The sequence below is a fragment of the Branchiostoma floridae genome, chromosome 3 (assembly GCF_000003815.2).
Source record: "Branchiostoma floridae strain S238N-H82 chromosome 3, Bfl_VNyyK, whole genome shotgun sequence".
Taxonomy (NCBI): domain Eukaryota; kingdom Metazoa; phylum Chordata; class Leptocardii; order Amphioxiformes; family Branchiostomatidae; genus Branchiostoma; species Branchiostoma floridae.
In genome coordinates, this window is record NC_049981.1 from 18,269,746 (window position 1) to 18,284,801 (window position 15,056).

Genomic DNA, 15,056 nt, shown 5'->3' on the forward strand with positions numbered 1-15,056 from the left:
TGTTTTGAGACTTTGGACTGTGTCGTTGTACAGAAGTGGCTTTCTGGGCTGGTTGATAGTCCTGCAATGGAAAGATGATATGTGCATGAGATGAGTTGTCAGATTATGTATTTTTATGTTGTTCCCACATACAAACCCCATGTGTTCGTGTTCAAGCCCTTGATGATGATAGGCAGCCTGAAGACATTAAAGTGTCATGAATATAGACTGGCTGGCCGTAAATTTTACGCTTGCGGAAATTTTGTGAACATCGACGAATTTGCGTCTCCAAAATTCACATCAGAATGGAACAAAGGTTGTAAAGCCCCAATTTGGCCGAAAAGAATAAACGTACGTCCAAAATAAGAACGTACCGCAGGGCTCTCCCCAGAATTTTTTTTGGGAGTGAACTGTGAAGTTTTCATCTTGTACGTAACGTTAGAGAAAATTCACTCTACAAATTTCCGGTGGCTTGCTCTGACGCACCGTGCTAAGATGCCATTATATCCAGGGAGCAGACATGAAAGCGTTCAGTTTTACCGGGCTTTTTCAAGGTAAGCAAAAGTATTTTCTGTCATAATAAAACATCGTGGCCCGCTGTTTTTCCCAAGAAATACGTATTTTTGTACAGAGATGGCGCGAGTCAGAAATACACACCTCTGATTGGTGAATGGCAGCACAACAACAACAACTGAATACATAAAGAGGGGGAATCCCCGGCGAAGTCGCGCTCTGATTGGTTGGAGCGGTGCATCACGGGAGCTTTCCATCGGCTGCTGCTTGCTGCCGCCATTTTTTTGTTTCAAAGAGTTACATTTTAAAACGCAAAAGAACGCTATTTTCACGATTACATTGGACCATCGTAGTTAAAATAAATGCATAATCCAAAGAACTTTACATTGATGGTGTCTCTAGCGTAATTTTGGGTTTCGATGCAGCCGTAATTGTGCTGAGATTTAGCGTGGGTTATTCACCGAAAATAAATGATGTCGCATTTTTCTGGTGACACAAAAACAAAACTCCCGCAAAGAAGAAGCCTGCAACATTTTCGGATCATAGCGATTATTTTCTGGGTAGAATGTTCGTGGATGTGCCGGCGTGCAGCGGCATGATACCTCAGTTATAGAATATTTGTTGTCACAAGGGCCACGGTATGAGAAAAAATTATGCCATCCCCGGCACGCTGCTACGTGCGGCCTTTACCGCTTGCGTAAATTTTGTCAACAAAGGGACTTAAAAGGCTTGTAAAGCACGGAAACTTAGTAAACATCTTGAACATGAACGGCCTATATTTCTGTGGATCTAACGTTAGTTTTTCGGGGATGGGAGCACAACGTGGATCAAGGGGAAAATATGAGATTCGTGCAGCGTGGATCAAGGGGAAAATATGAGATTCGTGCAGCGTAAATTTTGTCACGCTAAGGCCATGGAAATGTACCGTTGCTTACCTGCTTTGCAGTGCGTGGTGGAGCTGTGGAGCCGACAAAACACACCTCGTACGCGCGAGCCGACAAAACACCGAGCCGAGTGCAGCTGGTGGAGCTGTGGAGCCGACAAAACACACCTCGTACGCGCGAGCCGACAAACCAAAACACCACCTCGTAGACGCGCGCGTGACTGCTACAGTGCAGTGACCTAGCAGCTCATTGGTTCACATTTGACGTATCCATGACAAAGCTAGACTTCTGCCCAATCAAAAAGCTGGTCTGTGCGTTGATAGGTTTACCCCTGACGTATCAAGCTAGACTTCTGCCCAATCAAAAAGCTGCTCTGTGGGGACTGCCATTTTGTGACCTTTGCGTTGATAGGTTTAGCCCTGACGTCTGAGCAAGATAGTAAGAATGTCAGCCAATCAAAAAGATGGAAACGTGTACAACTTCCATTTCTCCTGACTTTTTTGTTATATGCAAATACCTGTAAGGATACTATATGTTCTCCCTTCGGGAAACATAATAACAAGATTAAAGCTTTATAATGACATTTTCAATTGTTTCTCACCAGATTTCCATCCATCTTCTCTGCTTGTAAGGTCCACCTGGATCCCTATAGAAAAGACGGACAACTGTCACTCTTGAGGGGCAGAATTACAATGTATTGTCAGATGGGGCAAAGTCTTTAACTCCTGTGATCTGAATTTTATGTCTGTCAGAGAATCTGCTCCCCTGGGTAAGGAGGCACTTGGATAGAGCATGGCAGTACAAAGCCACTCTTACCCTCTTAAGAAAGAAATTCTGAATCTACAAAGACATAATGATGGTACTATCATCTCGACCTTCTTACCTGTTGGTCAAACAGTGCCCAGAACACAGGGAGTGGAAGGAACAGGACAATAACATGAACCACCTTCTTGATGTCCTCAACCAAGTCTCTCTGTACAAAACAAAATGTGGGCATGTTAATCTTTTATTTTAACTGCATTTTCTTTAAAGTGATAATAGCCTTTCTTGTAGATTCATGCCCTATCCATATTACAAATCTATCCAGTGTTTTTAGTTATTGTTTTCTTGCCTGTATTTCTTCTATAGTCTAGAACTACTGGTAGAATTCATTGATATGACATTCATTCCATAAGCATTATTATGTAAAAGATTCTTCTGGTTGTTGGAACCAATTTCCCAAGCAGCCCTCATAAACCCAGTCTCATCTATTGGGTCAGTTAAAGTTGATCTCAATCATGATGTTTCTGAAGGAGAGATGCTGTTACAGCTGTAATCTGTATCCCTGGAGTGGCCTTCAGGTCACAACTTGTGGCTTTTGGGCCTAGAACAATTAACACTTATCATGGTGAGCTACATGTACAACATTGTACCTCATAGTTGTCTGAAGCCCAGTCCAGCCAATGGTCTTTCTTCTCTCCACTTTTGCTGGTTATCCTATTTTTCAATGCACTCTGCAACAAATCAAAAGAAAAAAAATATCAATTTGTTTATTTTACTCATCTGACAAAAAATCAATTTAGCACCATCACAATGTCTAGTAAACTATTGGCACTTTCAGAAAGAAGAGGTTGGAAGATTAACTGCATGTTCTACTGGAAGGCAGAGCCCATCCCTTTCCTTCCACCACCTGTTACCTCCCTTACTGAAGTCAGGCTATCAATTTTAAACCTGGCTGGGGGAGTGAGTTAAGTGCCTTTCCCAAGGACACAAAGTCTAGCCATGCAGGAATGCCAGTAGTCAAAACTATGACCTCTCCATATCTGCTAGCCTAGCCACTAAGCCATTGAACATCACTTCACATTATCCCTTTTTAGATACACAAATTCTCTGCAGGACCTTTAAGTAACTCTTAAGATGCCAGATACTCATAGAATCACCTACCCCTACTGTTCTGAAGACCAATCCAGTGATGTTCCCACTTGGTGGAATTCTTTTGTACATACTCGAGCCAGCCACAAAAATCACTGTAACATCAAAAATACTTGGTTAAATGAAGGAATGCTTGATTATGAACCAACAGGAACAAGAAATTAAATATCCTCTATGAAGTATTTAAGTTTTTTTTTGTGGGACCAACATTGGCAAAGTCAGCCATTCCATATGCAAATTGCAATCCCCAGTTATGTCATCTTCGACCTCACACCCTGCCACTGTATGAAATTCAAATAACTAAGGACACACACTAGTACATGTAAAAACAAACAATATCCCCATTTGCACAGACAAACTTACAAACTGCGGCCAACATCAGGACTGCTGGGACTCCAAATGCTAGAGGATAACAGTCTCCTCCATAGCACTGGACATCACCTGGAGTAAAGTGTGGAACAGAACAGAACAGACATAATGTTACATATAGGATACAACACGGATTATTCAGTATCACAAGAGGTACATGCCTGAATGTTGGTAGGATCGCCCAATGTTAAATGATAATGTTTTATTATTCAGGTTCCCTTTATCATAAGCAAAGCAGGCAAATACAATGCCAAATACAATGACAATATTACCAATAACAATTGTATTGCTACACATGTGTTTATATCAAATATGCAACGATGCGGTCACATTTGTCATTGGTCATTGTTAAGCAATATTCAAGCAGGCTTTGACAGAACCAAATGCTGACATGGATCTAAGACATCATTTTCCATAACAAGACAGGTGCATTTGGCAGGACACATGCATGGCTAGCCCAAGAATGCCAGAAGTTTGTGATATTACGACAATTGTACAATGTATGTGACCAGGCGCTGACACACTTACTGCGTAAGATTGGAGTCAGGAAGAGGGACAGTAGGCTGCCAGCATTGATGGAGAAATAGAACATGGAGAAGTAGAGTTGTCGCATTCTGTCCTGTTTGGGGAAATATAATAGACATAGTAAACAATACAATCTTGCTTGTCAACACTTTGTAGAGGATGTACATCTATCAAAAGGATTTCCCTGTGGATCAGCTGGTAGCAGCTCTCACATACTTGAGCTCCTGGTTCTAATTAGATGGTAACTGGGAGAGACAGGTTCAAATCCCACGGTCAGCTGCTGTCTGAAATAGGACTTAAGCTACATATAGTTTTTTCAACATAACTTTATTAAAGGCTCTAATGTTAAAAGTGTAAAATATCTGATGCTGGAAAACTGAGATACATACCTGGTCGGCTGAGAACTGGTCTCCCCCAAAAGCAGACACACATGGTTTGATCCCACCAGTGCCAAACCCTATCACCAGCAGGCCTATCAGGGGTCCAGCTCTGAAAAATCAACACAAGTCAGCTGCTACAAAGTGAGCAAAACTTTATGATTGTTTGTTTGATTGTATTGCATCCTGATACACTGAAGAGTACAAGCTGCATACCTGGACAGATTTATTTGATCCACAAACACCGGGATGGAGACCAACTCTTTCCTACTCTTTTTATTTAACATGCTAGAGGTGTAGCTCTCCTCAAACAGGGATCCCCCACATCTAACATCCTATCCAAGGGACCTTCCTAGCCAAAGTTGGCTACTAATTTATTCCTAAGTCGAGAGAGGAAACAGGTGTTGAATGCTTTTTCCAAGGGCATAGCATCACGTCGACTTTTCAAGGATTCAAACTCAATTCCTCCTGGTTCTAATCCAACAACCAGAACCAGAAGGCCACTGTGCCACACTCATTGAATTAGAGCCATCATAACATACCAAGACATTGAGCCATGGACAATAATTTTCTGGACTTTATTTGTTCCACTGTCAATGTCATTTACTTTTGTCTCCACCACACTGGATGTAACATGTCTTGTCGTGTATATTCAACTTTTATAAGATGAGGGAGCAACCCAACCATCCCGAGATGAAATGAATGACATATTTGGTACTGACCGTTCGGGCGCCCCCAGCGGAGGCAGAGCTGTGATGGCCATGATGATATTTCCTGCTGCGTAGAACAAGGACACGTACAAGATGGTCCTGTCAAGAGATACAAGAAATGGGTAAGGATGTAGACAAAATATTGTATGTCAAAATAATGTCAGAATAGTAGCCTGTGTTGTCCAGTGGTTAGCAACCCTGGCTATGGACCAAAGGTTTGCATTTCATCTGTTCTTGCTCGCCCAGCATGCAGGTAACCAGAAAAGGTCATAGTCAACAAGCCATACATTTAGACTACTGTTCCTTGTGATTGTTGAAAAGTGCTGGGGGAGTTCTCCTGGCAAACTGAACCTGTAAACCATCTGTGAAGAGATCATACAACTGCCGCAAACATTTGCATTTACAGTATGTAATCATCTAACCAATGCTGTAATGTTGAATGTTTCAGACTTACTTGTATCTGCCTAGCCAGCCATCAGCTACCATAGCCCCAAGGAGTGGTGAGAAGTAACACAGCATGACAAAGGCATGGTACAGCCCTGTACCCACGTCGTCATCAAAGCCAAGGAACTGGGTCAGGTACAGGATCAGAACAGCTGGCAAAGAAAAATTTTGCAAGATTTTGTAGAAAAAATCTCAAGATCTTTTATTTTCAACCTGATGGGGATCATTATCATCCATACAATGGCACTGAAGTTTTTCACAAAATATCAACTTTGTAAGTATAATCTGCAAAAGGTTAGCAGCATTAGGTTAGAAGCAATTTATTAATATAAAATATGAGTGACTCATTCATAGTATGAAAAAAATTGTAAAGTATTATATTGCATGAAATATATAATAAAGTATCATCACTGAGTATTCTATCTTTTTACTTTATCTCAACGGAATATTCTTTTTGGTTTGCCTATGTGTTAATCTTTGTGTCTGCATGTCTGTCTGTGTGTAATGTTATATGACTTTTTTTGTGTGTTTGTGCAATTCCCATTACATGTATATAAAATACAGCATCCTCGGTGCTGGTTAAGACTGGTTGTCTGTGGGGCTGGAAGGAGGCCCACAAAGCAGCATGGGGGAAAGTCTGACATTTCTGATTGTTTCACAACATTTTTCTTGTTCTTTGCATCATTTTTTACTACAACCTACCTCTCATGCCATAGTAGGAAAACCTTTCACAGAACTCGTTTCCTACAATGAAGTAGACACAGCCAGGAAACTGTCCATTTCTGGTGAAGAAGTTCTGAAAAAAATGCATGCAAAATGTTTGAGAACAGCAAAAGCAACAATGCAAAATTTTTAAGTTTGGAGGAATGTACACAATCCAAGGCTGCTTCGAGGGTCCATTTGGAAATTTGGTTGTTTGTCCTAAGAATCTGAACTTCATGATATGAAAATCTATCATTAATCATGGTTAATACCTTTCCAAGGCCTGCTATAGGTTAACCCAGCCCCCCCCCCCCCCCCACACACACACACACACAACAGGTGGGACAGACAAATATCAATAGCCTTGCACAATCTAAACAGCCCATCATTACCTTACAAGCTGATGTGGAAGCCATGACTGCCTGAGGTGCCTTACTGTCCAAAAATTAAACAGCCAGTGCACAAGAGACAAGCTTTTCTACTTTTCACAAAGATGTCGCCCAAGCCTAAAACCAGCTTCCTTTTGACCCTTGGACACATAAGAGCCCTTATAAATCAACCTCCTTGATGAAAACAGCTCCCCGCACCCTAAACTTGTCCCCTTAATTAGTTTATAGCCCCCTTTCCACTAGAGGCTGTGATGCCGCAGAGACTGCTGTCAGTGACCACAGATTTGACATATCAGTCAATGAATTTCATCCGGATAAAAAACAACTTACCGTAAGAATGTTTTGTAGGTTTGTTGTCATTTTAAGCATACTTTTATATCATGCATCAAATTCCAATACTGAAATCAAGGCCCATATGATTTAAGGGTCATACAAGTCCAGCTTTGCTTGCTGTATGAACGATCAGTAATCACCGTCAATAACCACCCAGTGGAAAGTCACAGAACCTTATGATATGAGAGATTTGAGAAAAATATCCCATCCCGTCATTTTGATAACGTTACATAAGACTATGTAACGTTACAGAGGCCAGATTGCTAGTTGTCCTTCCTTGAACCAAATGAAAGTCTCAAAGGGCAATTCTGAGGCTATCCTAAAAATGATCCAAGTTACTGTAAAAGCAGAAATCTTAGTGGCAGTATGCAGTGACCACTTAACCACAAACTCAAAACCACCAGTGTCCACACATTTTTGTCCTTTCTTCTCCCCTAGTGTTACAAGAATCATTTAAAAGACACTCTAAAAGATACAAACCTTAATACCACTCCCTCCTGGTTCTTCAGCAGGAGGACCTTTCAACAGTGTTGATTCTAAAAGAAGAGATACATGTATAACAGTAACATTACAATGTATGATAAAGTACTGTAAATGCATTTAAGTTCGCGGAGATTTAATATTGCGGTAGCGGGGAAATGGACTTTTCGTAGTGGTTCTAATTTCGCGGTAGCACCATACACTGTAGTCTCTTACTGTTATGGATAAATGTTCGCGGTGGTTTTAAATTCACCGCGAAAACTGCAAACATTAATCCACCATGAAAGTTTCTGCATTTATAGTATCTTCTACCAGGAGAAATCAAACAGTGTGAAAATTGATTTTCCACAAACCCTGTAAAGCTTTAAGATGACCTTATGCATGATATCAATGTTATATTAAATACGAAGTTGTAGGTGTTGCTTTGTTAATGGCCACAGAAAGGACTAAATTTTCTTTCTTCCTTTTCCTGCAATACATGTATCATGACAAGATGGCATTGACGTAATGGTAGGGTGCTTGGTCCAGACCCCAAAGGGCCTTGGTTCATATTAGCAGGTAAAATAAAGTTGACATATAGAATGTACTGATCTAGGACTCACCTGGGGTTGCATGTTTGCTGTTGTTGGGCTTTTTCAAACTATTGCCATTACTGCCTTCACTGCTGTCACTGGCTCCTTTCTCATCACCATTGGACATCGTGCTGATGAACAGCAAGGGAAATATAATGATGTGTCAGAAGTCATGGAAAATGGTATATGCATCCAAGAATTATGCCTGCAAATGATTGATTGATTGATTGATTCAAGAATTATAATGTTAAAAAGCAAGAAAATCAGAAGTCAGCAATCAAACTTCAGATAAACACAGTGGCACATCAATAGAAAGAAATACAAGTTAATTCAAAGATTTACAATAAATTTGTTAGATCTATGTCCTTCCTCAAATGACTTAATTGTAATCCTTAAATTGAATGGGAACAAGATTTCTGGGCTTGAAGAATTTGTGTGGAAAAAAATTGTGCGAGAAAAATTTGCGTTCTTGAACTAACAAGGCAACATTCTTTTAAAAATGCACACTTGGACCTTATAATGAAGGCAATTCTTGGGGGGGAGGGGGCTTTTTTATTTGCACGCTCGCATCTGTTTGGGGGTTCCCAGTCGATGCCATCCATATAATCAAATCAGCGTGGCCTAATCTGAAAATATCATTTTTCATGTTGTGTCGTATTATAGTATCCCTCTACAGAGCTCGTATGGCACCATATGTTCTCATAATTCTTCAGCCCAAATGATTCATACTGACCAGAAACTGAGAAAGACCTGAGAACAAAAACAATCATCATAGTCATAGATAGAAGAATTAATATCCATATGGGAACTGTTTTGTACAACATTGAAAAGCTTCCTGGTCATATCTTCATTGAAATAACGTTATCATCGTCTGGATCGAGGGGGAAATGGCCTTGGATCGAGGGGGAAATATCAATATGATAATAAAATATAATGGAGAAACATATCAGTCATGTTACCAGTTGATCCTAAATTTGGCAATGCAAAACGTCTAAATATTGCCAGACGTTTAATGTCCTTCCTACTGACCTTTCTTAGAGCGCGGTTTCTTGTCCGAGTTGAAGTCAGGTCACTTGTTGTCTTGCAGAAAGCCTTTTCAGGCCGGTAGGAAGACACTTTCTGGTTCAACAGGTTGGACAGGCACAGAGTCTCCTCACTTGTTGTCGGCTCCCTGCATGACTTAGTCTATTCTAATCACGTGGTTTGAGACTTTGAACTCCCATAGCTCGTGGCTGACAAGTTTATAACAACGTTAGGCTACCTTTTACCCTTTGTACTTGCACATCTTGTGACTCCTGACGTTAGGACAAACACCATGAAATAGTAGGTCAGCGACCCGAAACTTTGTAACCCGGAAGTAAAACTGAGGGATCAGCTGCAGATTCCGTCAAGGGGCGTGGTCATTTCCAAGCAGATGTTAATCTCGGCTTTTTTTGGACGTTTTTTGGCTATCGGAGTGTAAGATTATTTGTAAGGTTCTGAAATGGGTCATAAAATTTGATGTCCGATTCATAGCCCCTACTGTAGTGTATATAACCTTTTATCACCTCTGCTTGTAGAGTCACTCGGGGACTTGCCTATGTGCGGTTGGCAACTTCCAGCCGGTGGAAAGTACCCAGGAAATTCAGCAATGTAAGTAACCTTAGCACACTGCAAGTAAATATTATAGAGGACATCTTTTACAGACGCCAAATCCAATACGAAGGAAAACAGCAACTGTGAAGTGGGCAAAGGCAACAAGACCGCTAAAAACTCCTTGATAAAATGCAATGGGTACTGATACAGAAGCGTCGCCTTGCGGACAAAATTATTATTACCATTATTCCACGTAGAAATATTTCAATCTCTTATCTACGATTGGTCAATTTGATAATGTCTTAAGCATTTTCATTGGTACAGATGATACCCACGTTAATCAATGTTAGCGTATAAATCTAACATCTGTGGTACATTTTACGCTGTTGTTAAATTTCTGTCATTGGTTATCTTTGTCCAATCATATTAATGATAGACCTCGCGTTAGCCAAACAGCTCCAAATGTTCTCTTCCTTATGTGAACGAAAACCATCCTCCTACGCAGGGACATCAAACGGCGAAACCGCCTGTCTGGATGTGTGGTTTCGCTGTTGGATGTCCCTGCATTTTTATTTTCGATCACTAACGGTCACTGATAGACCGTAAGCAATTAAAAAGTTGGAAGGGTCGCGAGGCAACATCAAATCTTGCGAACAGTGTTAGATAGCCGTGTTGACAGTTGTAGGTTTTCTTGCTGTGTTGACAGTTGTAGGCTTTCTTGCTTAAGGTCGCTACTGCTAGGTGTATGAAGTGATTCCTGCATTCATTCGTTGTCCACATAAGTCAAATTTACCTGTCCTTGGTGCTGAACACCATCAGCGCATATGTAAACATTAACAAACTTGTCCCTAGAACTGCACATTTCTCACCTATAGGGGGGTATACCTGTCCTTGGTGCTGAACACCCACATAAGTAAACGCATCTCTCCATGCATAGTGCATACACATGATGGGCCATTCCCCTAATCATATACAACATAGCGTGTTGCAATCACTGGGCGCTAAAGTCAGGAGAAAAGTCATAGTTCTTCTCGCACTAAGTGCAGGTAACTCTCTCAGGGAACTCTCAGAATTTCCAATAAACTAGCTACATGTACTCTCTAGTCGGCCTGAAGTTCTCGTTTCTTGAGCAACGCACGGCGGTTAGACTACAGTTGCGTACCTTGTCATGCGATGGAATAACAACCCGCTCAGCAGCTAATATAACAGGTATTGGCTTGTCTACGGGTAGAACGGGCCGTACAATTCCTTCTGTTTGCCTATACTTGAAGTTATAAATAAGTGCTCTGCGTGCGAAAGTCCGGATATCAGGATCATGTAGTGAACAGCTAGTCAAACTTTCCATTTTGCTATTCAAACTTGTCAGTAATGTGAAAGGTCCACCTGTCACAGTCTGTGAAAAATGGCCTTCTTGGCCGATATTACGAGGCTTGCTTAACTTGAATGTGTGATGAAACAATTAAACCTTAGAGAGTAACGTTCTCTCCCTACTTTAGGGTCGACATGACAGAATAATCAACGGTCAACTGTCTTCCCCCGCTTTAACCCAAGAGAGACCTCTTGCGAGTATGCGTCATCATGACATAGGGCTTACTAAAGTAAAACGTTATGGGTTTTAACTTTCCAAAAATGGATAAAAGATTAAACATTTACTTAATAGAAACACTCACATCACTTGAGTACGGCATTATTTCCGGATATTTCGTGTATTTTAATCTTCAGTAAGAAAGTCATGTTTTCGGGTACGCGCCTTTGTGTGTCTGTATGTCTGTGTGTTTGTAAAACAGGATAACTCGAGAAGTCATGGAGGGTTAAATCATGATGCCCTAGTTGTTTTTCTTCTTTGATATTTCTTGATATGGACATGCTGCATATATATGGTCGTTACTTTTTAAAGACAGGTAGCTCTTGGGCAGAGAACAAGCTGTAGGTCTTTATTTACATTTAAGTTAACGATGAAAAAGTACAATTCGGCTGATTTCCATGCTAGGACTTCCAAACATATGGCATACGTCATTTAAAGAGAGAAGGCTATCATTTTTGTATGCTCACAATGCACATATAACGCTAAAATTTTCGGTATTGCTGCTACACACTACAAACGAATTGGTAAAATATGTCAAGCATAATCAAAGAAAAGCTTAGAACCTTGATACATATTTCCGTTCTTCATTCACGTCCTCTTTCCCTTTAGTCGACTTGGCCACTAGATGGAAAACCCATCAAGTGTAAATGATTTTCAGGCCAACGGGTGAGGCAAAATAGGATCCAACTCAACATGCAGAGGCCCAGGTATGCCAGAATCTCTGCTTGTTTACATGCATTGTTTGGCATCATGGGTTTGGTGTAACTTAAACCTGCTGTAAATATGCCGCACAAATAGGCAAAACACATTCGGCTCTATACTTTTCATTCAGACTCTGTCACCCCACTGCCATGTCATGCCACAGGTTTTGTCCTCTAGGAGGACGTGTGTCTGGAAAACTAGACTGAAGTTATAAGAACTATAGGAACTAAAAATTACGATCATAGCATGTTCAGAACACGGGAAATTCCAAAGTTCGACCACTGCCGATAACACAACCTTCTTATCGAAGGTAATGAAGAACTTTATTATATGCTTTTGCCCAACTGAGTTAGGAATAGGCCACAACAAAGACATGCAAACAAACGCAATGTTTACTACGTTTTAGGAGAATGGTCGTCTAGAGAATATAGGATTGTATATCAAAGCTATAGTCGGCTTATCAAACCGCATGAGGAATTTTTCATTAAAGCCATGGGTTCCTGCGCACTCAGAAGGAACACAAAAATTCGTCCCGAGGTCATGTCGTAACTTTAGGCCCAGGAAATAAATGTTTTGTTTCCGGTTATGGTCCTGAAAGAATAGGATCGGTTGGTAGGGATCTATTTTTTGATTTCGGTTGAAATTATCTAACAAAATGATACAACAATCTAAAACGGGAACGCATCCCGACACTGGCATCATAGTGTAGTTATACAGATATATATTTACATCGTACAAGCACAAGTATCTTAATAAAGTGAACAAAGAAGTACAATGTTTACTACACAATCAGAGTGTGAAACAATGTTGCAGCATTGGTTACAGCAAGTAAGTAAGTAAATTTGCAAGACTGCTTGGATTCTATTTTGAATTTCCATATTGATGTATATGTCAGATCGAAAATTTTATGTCACTTTCCAGCTGTCGACAAAAAAGGCATGCGTCGGCAGGTTGTTGCTAGGGCCTGTCGGGTATACGGAAACAACGATGTTCCTTAGGCCTTAGGCCGCACTGATTTGGTTATATGGATTATATCCTCTGGGGACACCAAAAGCTAATGCGACCGTGCGATGCCTTCATAATGCCTTCATTATGAAATCTATGTGGTCAGAAAGGTTGAACAAATGACTAAAGTGTATGGTTTACCGAAAAATACTCAATGAGATTCTTCATCTTTGCTCTTTCACAATCCTCTTCTTTTACCTTTGAATTGTCTTTGGCATTCTATCATTAGCTTCGTTTTCCGATGTTTTTTTCGCAAACTAGGGCATATATTTGCTCGTTTTGTAGCTGCTTTGTACTATTTACAGTGTGTACAAACGTTTTTGGACACGGCCGAAAGTGATGTGCGCGCGGATGTACTCCGTACAATTGGATCAAGATGGCCTTACATCTAAAAGCGTGTGGATGCGATCAAGGAAGCACGTCACCGTACAAGGTCACGGTGAGAATTTTAATCAACGGACCTCGAGCTCGTTTCCCTCCAACATCATTCAAACCAGTCCGATTCGTGAAAACGTGGAATGTCGTCTGTTTATAACAAGACTGACTTTTGGCATCTGGAACAGTTTCCGGTACCTTTTACGCACACATGTGAGTTACTGTATCCAGGTTTATTGGGAACCACAGTGTTGCATATGAATTAAAATGTAAAATGATTGAAATTATGAAGAAAAAGCAAGATTTTCAGTGATAAATGGATGTTCATTTGACGCAGCATAAGTAACATATTGTGAACTAGAGTTCCACGACCCCATGCCTTCGCTAAATGGTTTTAATCTTTAGGACTGGTATATTATGTGTGTTTCTCACAAATTATGCAAATATTTTACATAAATTGTAAGTTGATAATTCTCCACTCAAATAACAGAAGGTGTCAGTCATATCTGAAGACAGAAGGCTATGGTACATTTTCCTTATTATTCATGCAAATGAGGTCCTCATTTGCAAAATTTGTATTCAATGATGTTCATCTTCACGTAATTTCCAAATTTTACAAGTACGAAATTCCCGTCATTTACCATTATGGAATTATAGCATTTTCTCATTAACTGTGCAGACTTTGTCTACAATTTTCATCTATCAATGTTCTTTTTATGTGTTACAAACATCACAGGTTGAAATAGTCATGAAAAAAGCGCTACACCACACCACAAACCTTCGGTCCAAAAGGGCTGGTTTTTGGCATCATATTCCTGTGAACAAGAATTGATTCATTTCTTGTTTGCCAAATGTTTACCGTTATGATAGCATACGTAGTCCAGTGGTTAGCAGCCGTACTCTGGAACGTTCACCTGTCACAGTGTGTGAAAAGCGGATTTGGACCTTTCTTGGCCGATGGGCTGCTAAAGGTCCCCTCTCACTTGACGTGCGGCATGCTTGCGGCATTGCTGCGTTCGTTCACTGCGGCACTGTTGTGTTAATTTCGCCGATTTTGTCTTGCACTCACACTGACGTGCGGCACTGTTGCGTTTCTAGACTAAATGAACATGTTATTGACAATTGCAGCGTTGTCAATTTATGAAAAATCACCGTAAAATGATGAGAATGCCCCAAAATGAGATTTATAATGAAAAGATTTCCCTTATGATAATGAATTATATGGTACATATGCTATAAATAACCTTGAAAGACTTTTACAGTAAAGGAAATGACCCAAATGAACGGACACGAACTATATACCAGATTTCACTCGATGTGTACGTTTTGCACCATGTGTAATTATGTATGTTTATATGTTTATTCACCAATTTTGCAAATTTCTAAAATGAAAATGTTTGATATTTCATACTTTTTTTGTATGACGCTGAGTATTTTCATTGTCGGCGGATGGCTTGCCAGCCTATTGATGTCTAAGTCTATCATATTGTAAAAAGTGAGAAAAATATGGCCCATCGGTTGAATGACTGCAATTTTGTATTTTATCGGCGGCAGGCTACCAGCAATGATTAGCTTGTAACGTTATAACGCAAACGCAAACTCGTTATCATCCAACATAAATAAATT

At 40.3% G+C, this 15,056-nt stretch overlaps 2 protein-coding genes across 2 annotated transcripts in view; one reads left to right on the forward strand and one right to left on the reverse strand.

Moving 5' to 3' along the window:
* Positions 1 to 9,509, reverse strand: part of LOC118410950 (solute carrier family 15 member 2-like) — a 24,274-nt gene extending 14,765 nt beyond the window's left edge. The window contains exons 1-13 of the mRNA XM_035812922.1: positions 9,218 to 9,509; positions 8,219 to 8,319; positions 7,617 to 7,672; positions 6,415 to 6,508; positions 5,723 to 5,864; positions 5,281 to 5,367; positions 4,571 to 4,670; positions 4,185 to 4,275; positions 3,651 to 3,728; positions 3,300 to 3,382; positions 2,789 to 2,869; positions 2,260 to 2,349; positions 1,978 to 2,022 (exon numbers count right to left, since the gene is read on the reverse strand). Coding sequence (XP_035668815.1) covers positions 1,978 to 2,022; positions 2,260 to 2,349; positions 2,789 to 2,869; positions 3,300 to 3,382; positions 3,651 to 3,728; positions 4,185 to 4,275; positions 4,571 to 4,670; positions 5,281 to 5,367; positions 5,723 to 5,864; positions 6,415 to 6,508; positions 7,617 to 7,672; positions 8,219 to 8,315 — 1,044 coding nt within the window. The 5' untranslated portion in view covers positions 8,316 to 8,319; positions 9,218 to 9,509. The remainder of the gene's footprint in view (positions 1 to 1,977; positions 2,023 to 2,259; positions 2,350 to 2,788; positions 2,870 to 3,299; positions 3,383 to 3,650; positions 3,729 to 4,184; positions 4,276 to 4,570; positions 4,671 to 5,280; positions 5,368 to 5,722; positions 5,865 to 6,414; positions 6,509 to 7,616; positions 7,673 to 8,218; positions 8,320 to 9,217) is intronic.
* A 203-nt stretch (positions 9,510 to 9,712) lies between these two features.
* Positions 9,713 to 15,056, forward strand: part of LOC118410952 (insulin-like growth factor-binding protein complex acid labile subunit) — a 25,591-nt gene continuing 20,247 nt past the window's right edge. The window contains exon 1 of the mRNA XM_035812925.1: positions 9,713 to 9,820. Coding sequence (XP_035668818.1) covers positions 9,768 to 9,820 — 53 coding nt within the window. The 5' untranslated portion in view covers positions 9,713 to 9,767. The remainder of the gene's footprint in view (positions 9,821 to 15,056) is intronic.